This window comes from Ctenocephalides felis, unplaced genomic scaffold (genome assembly GCF_003426905.1).
Source record: "Ctenocephalides felis isolate EL2017-DRISC unplaced genomic scaffold, ASM342690v1 CF-g0.4_SCAFFOLD_01886, whole genome shotgun sequence".
NCBI lineage: Eukaryota > Metazoa > Arthropoda > Insecta > Siphonaptera > Pulicidae > Ctenocephalides > Ctenocephalides felis.
The window spans coordinates 14,014,638-14,032,856 of record NW_020538040.1 but is presented as its reverse complement, the minus strand read 5'-3'; the positions used below and the strand labels follow the sequence as shown (position 1 = coordinate 14,032,856).

The 18,219-nt window shown below is 30.5% G+C and overlaps 1 protein-coding gene across 2 annotated transcripts in view; it reads left to right on the top strand.

Annotated features, from left to right (window-relative positions):
* Positions 1-18,219, top strand: part of LOC113377273 (rabankyrin-5) — a 56,820-nt gene that overhangs the window by 31,787 nt on the left and 6,814 nt on the right. For both annotated transcript variants that reach the window (XM_026617530.1, XM_026617529.1), the window contains exons 5-8: positions 15,366-15,751; positions 17,362-17,571; positions 17,657-17,930; positions 18,013-18,173. In XM_026617530.1, the coding sequence (XP_026473315.1) occupies positions 15,366-15,751; positions 17,362-17,571; positions 17,657-17,930; positions 18,013-18,173 (1,031 nt within the window). The remainder of the gene's footprint in view (positions 1-15,365; positions 15,752-17,361; positions 17,572-17,656; positions 17,931-18,012; positions 18,174-18,219) is intronic.

Here is an 18,219-nt window from a genome sequence, read left to right as displayed (position 1 = left end):
ATACATTTACTGCTGCGCACGCACCTGTTGCGTTCGATGCCTAACTATTGAAAACGGTCTCACGCAACATATGCGTGCCTAGCAGTGAACGTATTAACCATGTTCTTATGTGCGATAGTAATCAAATTTTAATCCTAATGATCTTCTTTACAGTAACCAATGTTAAGGGGGCGTCCATTTATCACGTGATCGATTTTTTTAGGGATTTCGAGGCCCCCCTTGGTGGTACATCGTAATATTTAAAATTACTTCCCTCTCCCACTAAACATTACGTATATTTTTAGTTATGCAAAATTTTACGAATTCACGAAAAAATAGTATAATATTTGATTTTTTTGAAAATTCAGGTAAAAAATAAATACATGTGATATCTTACGAGACTCCTTCCCCACGTGATATTTTGTGATTTTTTATTTTAATTAACAACAAACATAACGACAATTATAAAATATTAAATCAATTAAATAAGGAATAAAAAATGTGTTTTATTTTCCAAAATTTGCCGCACTTTTAGCTTTACGGTCGGGGTAAGAAAGAACAGCCAGGGAGCAAACAGATTCAATGTCTTTTTTAATTTCATAGGAATTTTACGAAATAATAGCTTCATTATGGAAAGATTTCATTATATATAACGAAAGAAAGAAAATCAAGAAAAAAAGTTGAGATAATGATGGTAGACTTTTATATCCGCGAACCTCTAAGCCTCGCTCAATCCCAATACTAATATCATATAACTCTGAAAATTATATACCTTTTACATCAAATTCTATTCATTTTTACACATACTCATCAATATTGTTCGACTATTTCTTGATAAATTACATTAGGACCATCTCTATTTTTCTATTTTTGCATTGCGGACGATCTAAGAGTCAATTGTCCTGCGGACCCCATCTTGGCCATTCCTGTTACAATGTACGGTGAATCATATAAAAGTAACTCGTTTTTGCTTTCGCTTTGATTGCGGGGTGCTCTGGGATATTCCCAATCTTTTGATAACATTTACTTTGTTGTTTATATCTTAAACTTGTGTGCTGCCGTGTTTGCTGCGGTTCGTAAGAAAGATCTATTAATAAACTTCTTAATATAAACGTTCACTTGAATTTTACAGACTCATCGGGTTATTTACATGCTATATATGCAACAAGTTAATCATTCGTTTATTAATCGTCATAATCCGTATCGAGATTTTTAGGAATTGTAATAAATGTTCTCGTGCAAAATTTGGAATTTATACTATCGGATATTGAGATCTAACAATATTTTTTTGTTTTTTAAGATTTTTATTTCATCTTTGTAAATCTCATGATATTTGTATTTGGCATTGGGTGAATAATGTAGCTTTTAGTTCGCATAACACCTGACAAGTAAACCTGAGACATTGGGTGCGTTTGGGGACAGGTGGAGTTTTTTAGATAAAAAATATTTTTAATAACTGGGAATGGGATGTGTGTTGCTGAGTTTTTACTGCTAGTTTAATTACTGATAATATGCTTATAAGCTTATATTATATATTGGGATGCTGAATGGGATAATTCACAAGAAGATGCATCTAATACATCTCAACAATCAATCACGAAATATACGATAAGATTATATAGGTTATTTTTAAATTATCTAGGCAATAATCTAACTATTTTCTTTTTTTTTTAACTTCCCGTAGGGCAAGTTAGAGTAATCGCAAAAAAAAAACGAAAATGAAATTTTTTATATATCTTTACGTTTCAAAACCTTCAGAACATTTTGGCCTACCTTAGAAAAATGGATGTATGTGTGTGTGTGCGGATACAAATTTTCGTCGCCGATTTCGGGAACACGGATGAAGCGATTTGAACAATTCAAAAAACATTCGATTCGTATTGATAAGGAGACGTGCTGATTAGTTTTTGGCGGAAGCAAGTCTAGCCGTTTCGAAAATACGGGACAAAAAGTGCCACAAACTTTAACTCAGTTTTTAAGAGAACGGAGCGTCCGATTTTAAAAATTTCGAAAAACATTTTACTTGTATTGACAAGATAAAGAATTGATCAAATTTTCATGAAGGCAGGTCTAGCAGTTTCGGAGATCTAGTGAAAAAGGTAAAAAAAAATGCTTTTTGGCGGTCAAAAATGATCAATAGACATATGCACATCAAATTATCAGATATTTTACAGAGATTTTAATAAAAAGTATAAATTTTGTTTACATTCCTATGGGTTCCGTACCAATGTTTATCCGTTAGACGGCGACGCGGCGCTTACGCGCTTTGACATATCGTCTCTATGCAGTTAAAGCAGTACGATTGCTTTGAAAAAAAGTTCAGAATTTCCAAAATACATCAAAATAAAGAAAAATAATTTGTTCGAAGTAATTTTTTTTCAAGAATGTTAATCTTTTTAAAAAAATAATAATTTTTGGTACGGGAAGTTCCAGCAATTTGCCTTAAGGCACGACGCCATGCGCCCCACTAGTTTATCAAAATTTATTTGTAGTTCTTTATTTTACCTACTGATTATTTTGTTGCAGTCTGCAAATTCTATTTCAAACTAAATTTGATTTTTTTATTACTAAATTTACCAAATCCATTGACGAATTCTGAATGAATGAATTCTAATTTGTTATTGTAATTCTAGTTCTTTACAAGTGTAGGTATTAGTAGTGTAATCTTAAAATATTGTGCCCATAGCTCAATGCCATGAAGATTGTCACCTTCATGGCCAATGTGATAAAACGAAACTACGTGCGAACAATATCATAGTTTTATTATTTTAGAATAGGTCCATAAGATTCTATGTAGAAAATAAGAAATGGAAATGATTTTTTTATTTAGCAAAGTTTTGGTAGGTGTTTTTCTAATTGTAAGATTTTTTGGAAAGTTAACTGCCAAAAGTTAATTAAACGGATGCAGAAAAATACAATCACATTTTTTTGTTGGGAGAAATGCCATTGTTTTGCGAATGACTTAATAATTTTAATCAGTAGTGTTCTATATAAGTTTTAATAAAAATGAAGAAAATATGTTCCTTATCTTTGCAATTAAATACCCATTGCTCTTCTATATTTCCTTATTGCTGTGAACGGCTTACTCGTATATTTTTCAACAGAGTGAAGCCAGTGTATCGTAAAAATAATTCCAGCGTAGCCGCTTCCGTTATTTTCATATAAATAGCCGTTATAAATTTTTGCAGTTGTTTTCTGTCTACTCTTCATGTTGTATTCAAGCTAAATAATTAAATTTAATGATTGCTATATTTATGATCAATATATAATAGATATTGAGGCTTATTCAGATAAATATTAGCAAGTAATGTCGGTTAATGAAATTGTCGATAACATAGAGACAGTAATGATACAAATGACACCAATTGTATTTTTATAAGATAGTTGAAAATTGGAGTTATTATTGCGGTTATAATAGAGATAATAGTTTGGATACTGTTATGTGAAATGGATAAAATCATTTTTTATCAAAATTGGCGAATCATTTTTTATGTATATATTTAACAGCAATCAGACCCTAACAAGTCCTATGAGCTTTTGTGCAGAGTTCTTAAATGACGTGGCTTTTTTATAGATGGCAACCAAAACGGTTGCCCTATCTTTGATGAATTTATTCTTACAATTTCTGTAATACCGATGATTCTTTTTATTGCTGGAGCAATGCTTGAAAAGTACTATTTTCACTTGTAAACACATTGCTATCTATATTTCCAAGTGAAATTTGATGTCACTACTGCTTTTGATTTAAATCTCAAAGTTCTAACCATATTGAAGCTTGGCGAATAAAATAATAATAATTGAAATATTGTTAAATTGTATTCGATTTTAGAGATTTTCAATGGTTTCATTAGCTTACTCTTACGTAAGTTGTTCATCAGCATTTTTCTTCGTTTTATTTACTTTCCCATGTTATCAATCAAATGTAGTAAATTATATGTCTATTTTTACTCAATTTTGTAATTTATTAATTGGTTTCGATTTTGACTACTGCATTTGGGCAAAACCTTGTGAAATTCAGAATACGTTCTAGTCTTTAGATTTATAATATTTTGTGAACTGTGATCAATTCATCCCCAAAATTGTTTTTTCTTTTCTCTTTATTAACTGGCTCCACTCAGTGAGGCCTATCCCCAAAATTTTCAAATGTGACATAATGATTACCAACTGAAAATATGGTAATATTTTTTTTTAGGATTTGAACAATAATTAAAATTTTCAGTTCTATAAGCTGCTATGGTGATATTTTTACTAAACTACATCGCTCTTTAGAAGGCAACCCAATGGTCCTATTTATCGAATGAATTTTATATTAAAAAGCAATGAATTTTCTGATTTATATTCAAAAAAAAGATGTATCAAATTTCATTTTTCACTTGGAAACATATTTTGATCCATCTTTCTTTTCACTTGGAAACATATTTTGAGCTATCTTTCTCTCTATTTGGGAGCATATTTTGTTTTTTGTTTTTGAATATAAATCAGAACATTTAGTTCTACAAGCTGTTGTGATAATATCCCTCTTCAGTTCTACGTCGCTATGGTGCTATTTATTTATTAAATGTTATATTAGAAGGCTACATATTTTTTGCAGTACTTGCTATTATGTCGGGAATAGCTATTTATACTTTTAGTGAAAATACAAATGACTACTGCTTGATATCAAGTTAAAACTATAATTGAAACATGGGACTATGCATGTTTGACTCATTGTAAAATATTATTTTCACGGACTGATGCACTTATTAAGACTTGAGGACAAAATGCATATAATTATACCTGGTAAGAATCAAGGTTTTTCAATATATTTATGTAAACAGTTTCTAACCAAGGATATTCGACAAGGCATTTTGTTGCAGTTAATGTCAATTAGAAATAATTTATTTACGAAAGATTGTTGATAACAAGAAGAATTTTTAACTGGTAAATTGTCACAAAATGTTTTTAGAGTATTCTTAATTCTTAAAGAATTTCAGATTGTTTTCATCTGCTTCATAATATATCATCGATATTTCTTCTACTTTGTATAAGCTGTGCAAGGGGGTACCAGGTCTGGAACCTTGTATTGCAAGGCCAGAGCGTTTTCCACAGAACCACGGAGAAGCTTCTCATTCTACATAGTTCAACTTTGTATTGCGATTGATGATAATTTATCAACAAAATATTCTATATCCGTCTGTATTAATAATGCTTTCCTCTGTCTGTATTAAATTTGTGTTGAAATATTTTGCTTTGCACAATCATTGCATATTCATCCAACACTCATATTGCAATATGGAATGTCGATAACTTCCTGCGAAGAGATGTGTATTTACTCTTGCGATTTTTTCAGACTGATATAATTGATTAGTCACACACACGACTGAGGTTTTTTTCGCCATTTTTTTATCTGAATGAAGGAAGTTCATTGATATCGATATTTTTGCTGCTCAAGTAGAGCTTAATTGAAATGATGCTCTGAGGAATGCTAAATGTTGTCAAAGGAAAGTTTTGTAAGATGGTAATTGATAGACCTTTCAAATGGTTCACATTGCAATTGGTTAGTTTTGGAATCTGAACAAATTGATTTTCAATATCGACCCAGCAAGTCTCTAGAGAAATTTTTAAATATACCGAAATATACCGATTTAAACCTATTTTTTTTATTAGGTATATTTTAATAGATCAAGTAAATTTAAAAGCATAAAATTTATTATACGCTTACCGAAATTGGGTTTTTGGATAATAAATTATAACGTTTAAATCTTCAACGATTATTTGTTTTTGAGAGAAGAATTTGAACATTGTTTGTGTTGGTTTAAAGTTTCTGCAAAATAAAGCTTATTTTAGATCCTTGATCCATTCCAGAGCTTTAGAAATGGTTATTCATGAGAGAGAAAATATGAGCATAAAAATCAAGCTATTCAAATCAAGGTCATTTATCATCTAATGATGTTAAAAAAATTAGGTTAGCGTTGCCAAAAATTCGAATTTCCAATTAAAACATCTAGATATATGTCTAAAGCTCTGCATACCATATACTATTCAACACAAGCCATATGTTGAGATTGTTTTTGCGAAAAAAACTAAATGTTTTTATCATTTATTTTCCTGTCTAAACAAACCGTCGTGTTTAGTTCTTTCTCGGCTTGAGATTTCTCTGAGACACTCGGCGCGAAAATAGCGCAAAAAATATTCGTGAGAGTTGACGAAGTTTGTGTCGAAAAGTTGAAACGCTGCGATGTGTTGTTGATTTTATTTTTAGAAATACGAAATATTTCGCATTATGCAGGGCTGCATTTATGGAAATGCGGACGTTTGGTTGATCCAGGGAATGGAGAGATAGGATGAACAAATTTGATTTTGATAATAATAATATATATCGGCTCCAAGGTACCACATTCTTGTACCTTTTTCCTTGTGCTGTTGTGTTAGTTGTCTTTTTTTGTTTTTTTATTTTTTACTTTCCAAACTTTTGCTTCCAATGCCAAATCCATATATTCTTTAATGGCACAAGTCGTCAATCATCTGCATTCTTCTTCACTTCAGTGTTTCTCTTTCATCTTCGATCAACCAGCAAGCATTCTTTTTGGATCTTACTTTTGTTTCAGTAATCATATCCAATAAAGTTTTTTCCACAGTTATTAGTTTATATTCTGCAGATGTGTCCCTATTTGTATCCTTGTCGGTCAATTTTAATTTCTACCTTCACCACATTTTTAGTCTTTTTCTGGTATTTCTTATCTTACTAGATTATGTCACAAGTTCACTCAGTTTCCATTTTGGAACGTTTCCATCTTCTTCATTACCACATTTCAAATCTTTTCTGGTAGTTTTTTGTTTTATTAGCTTCCATTACAAGTTGACTCAGTTTTCATCCTAGAATGTATCCAAATTCCTATATCACCTATGTATCTATTTTTTTCTGGTAGCTTTTGTCTTACTAGATTATTTCACAAGTGGACTCAGTTTCCATCCTGGAATATTTCCAACTTCTTCATCGCCACATTTCAAATCTTTTCTGATAGTTTTTGTCTTATTAACTTCTTGCGCAAGTTTACTCAAATTCCATCCTGGAATGTTTCCATCTTCTACATAACTACATTCCTAATCTTTTCTGGTAGATTTTATCTCGTTAGCTTCCTTTGCAAGTTGATTCAGTTTTCATCCTGGAAAGTTAGCATCTTCTACCTCATCACATTTCTAACCTTTTCTGGTAGTTTTTGTCTTACTAGATTATTTGACAAGTTGGCTCAGATGCCCTTCTGGAACATTTTCATCTTCTTCATCATCACATTTCTAATCTTTTTTCTATTTTTTGTCTTACTAGCTTATTTCACAAGTTTACTCAGTTTCCTTCCTGGAACATTTCCATTTTCTTCATCACCACATTTCCAATTTCTTCTGGTAGTTGTTGTCTTATTAGCTACTTTTGCAAGTTGAGTCAGTTTCCATCGTGGTTCCAAAACGTCGAAACAAATTATTTATTTGGATTGTCAGTTCGAAGAATAAATAAATAAAATTATCCTTTTGCATATTTTTGGAGCTACAAAGAAAAACAGAAATTTCTTATAACCAATTAACTGTTGCGCGCTGAGATTTGGGATAAAATTTCGTTTTGGGGTAAAATGCCACTTACAGCTATGTATTTGTTTTATACCAGAATCAAAATACAAATTCAATCTAAATGGCTAATGGTGACTCATTTCTACGCATGACGAAAATAGTCGTCCATACACAAATTTCTGCCGAGAATTTTCTACTATTATGAACTTTTAAATGTATATTTAACTCAATAAATACTGAAATACTACAGTCACTACTGAAATGAAAAGTAACCATATTGAAATTAGATGTCGAAACTACATCAGTTTTGTTTTAATTATGTTACATATAGAAAAAAATTATTCAGAATAGAAATATTTGTTCCTAATATTGTTTTATATAATTTTGGTTTCATTTATGAAACTTAGTTTCGGCACTGGCAGTATGTACGATGGTGGTCTCCTTCTTTGAGTTAAACAGATGAAAATGAATAAGCCAATTTGTGTCAGATTCCATAACGAAATGGAACTACAACTCTTTGGAGATAGAAGTGTCAGTTCTGTCAAGAGATATATTGATAATGAGATTTGGGACACATTGCATGCATTTTATCCAAATAAGTCTAATTAAGGCGGCCAATTGTCGGATAAAATAGAAATGTTATGTTACGGGTCTATAATCGTATGAGTTAGTAGCCACGAACTGCCAAAAAGCTGTGTCTTTTCTGTGGTTGATAGAGCGTTTAGCACATAAAACCTAACTTTCAAAAGACACATTAAAAATAATGGTCTATGTCAAATCTTATTTTTAAAAAAAATGATGAACCATGTCAATTCTTCTTGATTAAATTGATTATTTACACAAGTTGGGAAGTTTTTGCAACTTGTTTTAAGGCACTTACACCTAGTTGCTTTCGTTTTCGTTATATATTGTGTATATTATAATAGAGATGCAATATCTATGTGGATAAAAGTTTTAGCAGATAAAATTTTCAAAAACTGTATTTAAATTCATTGAACTGCATTTAATCTTGAAAATTTATCTATCGTTTTAAAATGAAATATGTATTGCGCGTTTGTTAATAGTTAATTATATTTGCAAGTGAGTCTCATAGCTTGGAAGATTTTGCAGTTTATTTTTAAAATTTCTACATATTCTACCAGAAGATTGATGAGTAAACTTTGTGGTAAAATATTAATATTACAAGAGTAGATGTTTTTTATCCTCTTCTCAGAATATGATTGGGTAACAGTAATAACTGTTTATTATTTTATCGCGTATATTTGCTAACGCAATTTGCAAGTGTTAAGTTTTACTAGTACAATGCTATTGCACCAAATGAAATTGTTTTGTAGTAATGTCTGCCCATGATGGCATTGGAAAGTCAAAACAAGTAGGCTTTAAGTATGCACTATTGTCCTAGTTAAAATGCATGTCATACGTACAAAGTTACAAAGTTAGTTCGCATTTATAGTAAAATGCGAAGGAATATCTTTTGATTGATTTTTCGAACAGTGCTTTCCAAGTAATAAAAAACATTGATAATACAACTGTTGGGCGTAGTTCATTAGGCGCGCAACTGCTTCCGTATCTGCTGTATGGGGGCCCCTAACCTGCTCAAGAAAATTTAATAAAAAATTTCCAATTTTCAAAATTTCCGTGCAGTGATAGTAAATCTACTACAAACGTGTAAAGCTATACTTCTGACTATTATTTCAAGACTTGTTCAACTTACAGTTTCTATTTTTATTATCTATCACGAACTTGCATTAAAGATATTATTTGCCGCTAGCATTAAAGAAATTCCATTAATTATAAAGCAAACATTCTTATGACTTCTCGTTGGGTATTTTGAAATCGTAAAGAAACGAAATTTGAAAATTTATTACTGTTTATATCTTTACAATTTATATCGAAAACACTCCAAAGAACTAACTTTGCTACGTATAGAATTTTAATTTCAAATCTGTATATTTATTTTTTATATTAAGTAAAACTTACTTTTACTCGTACTCAATTGTATTATTTATTCGATGAAGAAGGAGTACTGGTATCTGTAACCATTATCACCAATAACATCATCCCAAGATTTTTTATTATTTTGGCATACTTTGGATCAAAATTGTACAGGTGTAAACATTTTAGGGTACTCTTTGTTTTTAAAACTAGTTCAATTAGTAATTGTCCAAATTTAATATAATTGACAATTACATCATATTCAGACGACCAATTAATGGATTGGCACCCGATTTGAACATTCTAAGTACCAAAAATTTTACTTATGTTCCTTGAAGAAATATGAGCAAATATAAACAAAAATTAGATCAATGGCGTAGAAAACATTCAATTTGTATTGATAAAATAGAGATCAACTCAGGTTTCTGTGAGTGATAACTCTATCTGGCAATTAGACCAAAAAAAAATAAGATATTTTATAAGCAGGTATTTAGCAATTATATTTGGTTTTCATTTCATAAGAGAGATTCCATAAGTCCATTGCACAAAAAAATTGCCTGCTCTGGCGAAACTTTTGCATTTTATTTAGGAATTAAAATATGTTGTTTATCCTTTGATAAACAACTTAATAAACATAGTTTATTAATCTATATATAAAATTAATATTGATTTTAAAATTAAATTATTAATACAATTTTTTGAGAATTTGGAAATTTTTGGAAATATTCGATTTTTTTGAAAATTTTGAAATGTTCTCAAATTTTTGTAAGAAATTGGTTTTTTTCAAATTTTGATATTTTTTTAAATTTTTCATTTTTTTTTTTTACTTTTTTCACTCGATCTCTGTAACTAGATCTCGACCTGCCTTCGAAAAAATTTAAACAGTCATTTTGTCAATACAAATTAAACGATTTTTGAATTATTCAAATCAAACCATTTTTGTTTTTTTGCCCCGTATCTTCTAAACAGCTAGACCTGCCTTTGATAAAAACTAATCAGCACGTCCTCTTATCAATAGGAATCGAATGTTTTTTGAATATATCAAATCGGTTGATGTTGTATGCGAACACACACACACACAAACCTCCATTTTTTCTAAGGTATGCCAAATTGTTGAGAAACGTCTGAAACGTAAAGATATATAAAAATTTTCATTTTCGGGAAGTTAATAATAAAAAGCGGATCGACTGATGAATTGCTCGCTATCCAATAACAAAATGTGATTTACATTTGGACTACTGCGTATGTAAGTCTGTAAATACTTGTATATTGACACTCTAAAGTTGTCTCAAAACCTACATATGGTATTGACACCCTACCATGTGTAGGTTTTGAGACAACTTTTAGAGTGCCAATATACAAGTATTTACAGGCTTACAGCAAGGTATCTCGAATTCCGAGGTGAACTTACTATATATAATGACTGGACTAATAAATGAAATTGATGCTTCAAATCAGATGAATTATTTTAATTTTCGCGTACGGAGCGAAAAGTTCGAGTAATTGGCCTCCAGGAATTTGGAGGCCTAATGCCATACACCACTAGTTTACCTTCAATGATCTGAAGTAATCGCATTTGGCGATCATGAACTAATTTCGCATACACTCAATTTCCCTACTGTATAAACATGCATGTACTACCGTTAGTCGTAAGTAAGTGGTTCATTCGGCCTTTGCCGAGACATTACACACGCCTATATATTTATATTTATATCAAATAAACTAATGGAGAACTTATTCTTGGAAATTATCAATGGACGTTTTTAGATACAAGAATCATTTTTAATTGAAGTGGATGAGCTGGCCAATTCTCCTAAGTGTTTCCGTTAATAGATCGAGATTTTATTCTTGATTATTTGCAACTTTGTAAAGCTTACCCGTTCTAAATTTGAACCAACTACTGGCGTTGAAAATAATGTACTCATTTAAATTTCCATTTTCTGGAGGTAATCGTTCGAATTAAAAAATTTAATGCAATCAATTAGAAACAATTTTTTTTATTAAAAATTGAACACATAAAAATAAGCAATGAATTTTCAAGAGATAGTCAATTTTAACTATTACGAAAAAAGTTGAGGATGATTTTAATTAACACCGCGGTTTCCAACCTGAGGGACGCGTCTTTTCAGGGGGCATTTTCCAAAATACTATTTTCAAAAATAAACTAAAAATGTTAAAATAAAATAAAAAAATAAAGGAAACATTAATTTTTTTATCTTATGTTATGAAAATTTTAATATATCTTTACGTTTCAGGGTTTCTGATTATTTTGGAATACCTTAGAAAAAATGGATTTATGTGTATGTGTATGCGGATACAAATTTTTGTCAACGATATCGGGAACATGGTTTAACCGATTTCAATTATTTAAAAAAACATTTGATTTCTATTGATAAGGAGACGTGCTGATTAATTTTTGGCAATGGCAGGTCGTTTTGAAGATACGGGGCAAAAAGTGCCAAAAATGGTAACTCAGTTTTTGAGAGAACGAAGCGTCCGATTTTAATAATTCAAAACATTTTACTTGTGTTAAGATGAAGAACTGATTAAATTTTTGGGATGGCAGGTCTAGCGGTTTCGCAGATCTCGTAAAGAAAGTAAAAAAATGCCATTTGGAGGTCAAAAATGATCATTAGACATTTATGGAGATTTTGATCATACGTATACATTTTGTTGGCATTTCTATGGATTCCGTAAAATCGTTTGTTCGTTAGAAGGCAACGCAGCGCTTACGCGCTTCGTCTCTAGCAGTACGATTGCTTTGAAAAAACTTCAAAATTTCCAAAATATTTCAAAATAAAGAAAGCATTTTTTTTTTCCAAAAGTTGAGCAGGTGGGCGCGGTGTGAAAAAGATTGGGAACCAATTAATTAACACTTTCAAGCTTTTCATAAAAGCATTTTCTTTTCAGTTATGTACAGTTTTAGGATTTTCATGGTCAAATATATACAGAGAACTTTTTTTTTGATATTTCTTGTTTTTAATTATAATTTAATTAACTGATTTATTAATCTATTGATCTGATTAATTGATAGGTGCAGCATTTTGCATTTCTTTTATGTTGTTTTAGAAAGCAAAACCAATAAGAACATTTGTTTTTAATTTTTAAATTTTAGCGATCTTATAATTTTATAAGTTTCTATAGTTGATTTTGGTGTAGTCAATTTTTTCGAATTGATTATTACATTCATTACTGTAATTGCTGCGATTTACATAAATATTGACTAATAAAACATTTGTAAATTGTAAAATTTATCAACTATTCGGCAATTTTCTTCAGGTTCTTTAGAAAAACGGTATCGACAGCTAATATTAGTAAAAAAAAATAAAAACATATTTACATATCATATCAACAATTAATCCAAATCATTGCAAAATATATTTTTGATAGTAGCAATGTAGTGAACTCTCTTAGTGTTTTAAGGAAATTTAATATTTTTTGATTTATTAAACAAGTGTCATGAAATAAAATATATGAACAAATTAGTTTTTAAATGAATTTCTTCGTATTTTGATTATATAGGGTGGGCCAAGAAGCATTTGTTTGTAAAACAACAAATATTCAAAAAAACATTATTATTCATTTTCATTTCGATTTGAACTTATTTTGGTTCAAGGAGATATGTTACAGCTATTTTGAATAAATAAAAATATTTTATATATGTATATATATAATAAAAATAAATAATAATTTCTTAATAATAAGCTTCCATTTTTGTGGTCCACACTGTATATTGTAGTAATAACAATAACTTTTGTTTCTTTATTTTACATTAATAAATATTTACATTTCATTTTACACTATTTTATACATAAGTGGATTTTATAACCATTCTTCAAAAAATATTCTTTTTTTTCTCTTTGTGTGTTATTGCCTTATTTTTCTAGTTTTTCCTAATTTATCCTTATTTCCTAATTTTTCTCATTATGTTACTCAATTACTTACATTGTGTTAATACCATGATATGAATTATATTAGATTTCAAATAGCAGCTAAATTTTAACATCCTTTTTCTTCTTTGATTTATTTTGTATATCTATTTTGTTTAGTTTATCATCGTCTTCAGTTACAACTATTTTCAGGATTTTTAGTTTACTTTTCATCCAATCCCATATTTTTTTACCACATTCAGTTGAATAATGTAAGGCATTTTGCTCCTTATTGCATTTTTTACATTTTTCTGTGCTGAACTGGGAGATATTATTTTCAAATTTACTTTTAACATTACATAAAATGCATTCGCAGTATTTGTAGCGTTTTTCAGTATATAGCACAGAGAAAAAAAACTTAGTATTAACCTTTATGGTCGATTGATTAAGCAATTTATAAGTCCATATCCATCAATGACTTTGAAAGATCAACAAAAATCTGCATCTTTTATTACACAATTTAAAATGGCATTATAATTGTTTCCCTAATTTTTTGTTACGGCCATATCATCAGTAATTTCGTGTGTACGTAATTGTTATTTTTTTGTTATGTTTGCACAAATATTAACGGTAATTTCTGACTTTCTACCTGTTCGTTGAGTTAATATCATGCGAGTTGAACGTACTCGAACTTCTGGTTTTGTGTCAGTGTCGATCATATGATCGTCAATGACGAAAGAAAAGTATTCAAGATGCCTCTTGCCAGGGATAAAAGGTAACGGAGATCATTAGATAGAAAATTGCAGTAGGACAATTGATTTATGGTTAGCAATCGGAAATTAACAGTTTGATGAGCTGGTGGGATGAATATTTTTTTAACCAAATTGCTTTTTAGAAGGCAACTTAGCGGTTTGCTCATCTGTATATGATATATTTTACTATTAGAATATTAGAATTTCTCTAAGACTGATGATTTTTAATTTGATGCAACTATGCCAAAGATCTTTTTCCATTAGGAAACATAGTTCCATCCATATTTTCAAGTAAAGACTTTTATCACTTTTGTTTGATATCAGGATGACTGTTGATGATTTGATACAGCTTTCAATCTAGATGAATGATTTAACCTTGGCACCTTCTGGTTGATAGACCAAAGCCCTTACCTCTTGATGAGTGAAAAAACCTTGGACCTTTTGCTTGAAAGACCAGAGCTCTTGCCACTACGCCACAGGGTAGCCTGCACAATCTTATTTAAAGATTTCTAGAACTTAAATAGTACGATGTCCTTCTTTCACATTCATTCACAAAAAACATTCAATTAGTAATGATTGGGAAAAGTGTTTATTAGTTTGTGGCAAAGGCATGCCCAGACATTTCGGAAATATGGAGCTAAATGTATAAAAAATGGCAGTTTTTGAGAGAACTAAGCGTCCGATTTTAATGATTGAAAGAACTTTCTGCTTGTCTTAACAAAATAATTGATTTTAGAAAAAAAACATTTTTTGATTCAATTTTTTTTTCAAAAAATTTTTTTTTATATCGAAAGTAATTCAGATTTTATTTTTAATTCTGACTATAGTTCTAATATACTTAAAACAAATAATTTCAACTTTGCAATTCAGTTTATATAATTCTTATAAATAGTAGATAATGTTACAATATTAATATTAATCTATTTGAAAACATTCAATATTCCTCGAACATTTCATTACGGTACGGGAAGTTCCAGCAATTTGCCTTAAAACACGATGCCATACACCCCACTATTTTTATCCTGAAATAAGAAATTTTTTTGGAGCAACCCAATCATATTTATAAATATGGCTTAATTTATGATTTTTCATAAATTTGGAATTAAATCATTGGTCCGATGATTTTGTATTTTCAAAGTCTATTCTCATTCCTAATACTCTCCTTGTTGTCTTTTTAGGATATGTGTGAAAATTATTGTATAATAATTGAAAAAAAGATTTGTCACGTCAATTTCAAACGTTTGATATCTCAATTCCAAATATTTCATATGTATCTATTTATTTTTAGTTACGAGAATTGGTCAACGCTCCATCAATCTCCGCAGACACCAGCGACTTCACCGTCACTCAAGAAGTACCAGGACTACTTCCTTTAGAATTAGCCTTATATAGCGGCCAAGCAGCCGTCGCCAATACTCTCCTTCAACATGGCGCAGAAATTGACACAAGAGCAAAAGTTATTTTGAATTCCGGAGCGAAAAAAGGATCCAACGAGAACCTTGAAGGATTACATAAAATCTCATCAAATGGCAACCTTGCAACAAGTTGGACAAATGGGGAATTTAGTGCAGAGATGGGAGAGGCACCATTATTGCATAGAGCGCTGGCCGCTCGAAAACCTGCAGCAGCAATGTTCCTGCTGCAGAACGGCGCCGATGTTCATTTGACGGCAAGGTAGGTGGAAATAAATGTCAAACAAAATGAAGAAAATTTTCTTTTAGAAAGTTGATTGATAAAATCCTTTACATTCTCTTTACCATTGACATTAACCGCACTTCATTCGACTTTGCATCCGTTCTCGAAAGTTTCGATTCTTGTTTTGATGTCATTTGAAAGTACAAAATGATCGTTAATTATTGGATGTGATTCGCGTTAATGACTTTGGATAGCTAGATTGTTTAAATGTCAATGATCTCTTATATGATTTAATGGTAAATGGGAAATTAATTATGGAAATATTTATTATTCAGCAAGCTAATAAAATGTTGTTCAGGGACTTGATGATTCTAAATTGAAACTAGTTGGGTATCGCATTGTGCCTTAAGACAAATTGCTGGAACTTCCCGAGCCAAAAATTATTTTTTTTTTAACTTTGAAAAAATTAGATTTTTGAGAAATTTTCAAATTTTGAAAAAAATGACTTTTCGAAAAAAAAACTTTTTGAGAAAGTTTTCTTTATTTTGGAATATTTTTGAAATTTTGAACTTTTTTGAAACAATCGTACTGCTTTAGCTGCCTAGAGACGAAATATAGAAGCGCGTAAACGCCGCGTCGCCGTCTAACAGACAAACGATGTTACGGAACTCATAGAAATGTAAACAAACTTTAAATTATTAAAATCTCCATATAATATGTGATAATTTGATGTGCCTATGTCTAATGATTATTTTTGCGCCAAATCGCATTTTTGTTTACTTTTTTGACTAGATCTCCGAAACCGCTAGACCTGCTTTCCTAAAAATCAGTTCTTCATCTTGTCAATACAAGTAAAATGATTTTTGAATTATTAAAATCGGACGCTCCGTTCTCTTAAAAATTGAATTACCGTTTTTGGCACTTTTTGCCCCGTATCTTCGGAACGGCTAGACCTGCTTTTGCCAAAAACTAATCATGTCTTTTTATCAATAATTATCGAATGTTTTTTGAATAATTGTACCGTGTTCCCGAAATCGTCGACGAAAATTTGTATTTGCGCGCGCGCACACATACATTTTTTCTAAGGTATGCCAAAATGTTTGGAAATCTCTGAAACGTAAAGACATACAAAAATTTTCATTTTCGATTTTTTTGCGATTACTATAACTTACCCTACGGGATGTTAACTAGTAGAGGCATTGTGCATTTGGGACAAATGCTAGAACTTATCGTTATATAAAAATTATTACAGGAATAAATTGATTTAAAATAATAGTTAAACTAAAAATATTATAGTCCTACGAAAAGTGGTTCAGTTATAAAAATTATTTAAAATTTACGTATTACGCCGCACTTTTAGAAAATACTATGTGCATGTATAAGACACGTGTTCGTTTTTCAATTGTTTCATAAAAATTTTGTACAAAATTGAATAAACCACAATAGTTTCAATATAAAGCTCTACACCAACTCGTCATGATTATAAATCACTCATAAATTATTATATCGAGATCTTATTGATTTAGTGGATTATTTACACATGCCGGGAAGTTCATGCAACTTGCCTGAAGGCAAAATGCCACTTACAACTAGTCCCCTAGTGTTTGGTAAATGAATTTTTCTCATATTTTTGGTTTTTATTTCCACAGTCCCACATACGACACAGCTCTCCACCTGGTATCAGGCTCTTGCGATTATCTTCGAGAAAATTATAACTACAGTCATGTGCCGGCGGACGAATTGACCTGCAATGGAGTATCAGACGAAGAAAAGAAAACAAGAGACCAGGAAACATTCGAAGTTGCCAAAAAACTATTAGAACTTAAGGTTGACATAAATTGTCAAAATAAAAGAGGATTGTAAGTATTTATAAAACTATAAAATAGTTTCCGCTAATCATTTGTGTGATGACTGTCACTATAAAAGTTATATTTGAATTATTAGGACACCTCTGCATATAGCTGTGATCTCCGACAATAAACAAGTTTTCGATTTATTAGTAAACCAGAAAAATATAGATCCCAATTTGAGAACGACAAGTGAAGAACACACACCTTTGTATTATGCTTTATCGAAATTCGACTCATTTGATGATGAAGAGCGCCAGAATTATAATTATTACACAAAGAAATTATTAGAAATTGGTGCTAGGCCGAATCCCATATATAGAGCACGGGATAATAGCCTTATGCACATCTTGGCCGAAGAGGAAAAGGAGGTAACAACATTTATTGATGTTTCAAAGGCATGTTGTGTTTTTTTTTAGAATATCGATAAAATTGCTTGTTTATTTTTTTCAGGATGCCGTAATATTTTTATGTGATCACGTGAAAAACCTAAACCATGTAAATTCTGCAGGTGAAACAGTTCTGCATGTGTCGAGCACAAAAGGTTTGGATCGTCTAGTGACAGAACTTTTGCGGCGTGGTGCAATGCCTAATATGCAGAATCACGAAAAAAAGTGAGTGTGCTCTTTGGAAATTCATAAATCAAAATTAATATCACAA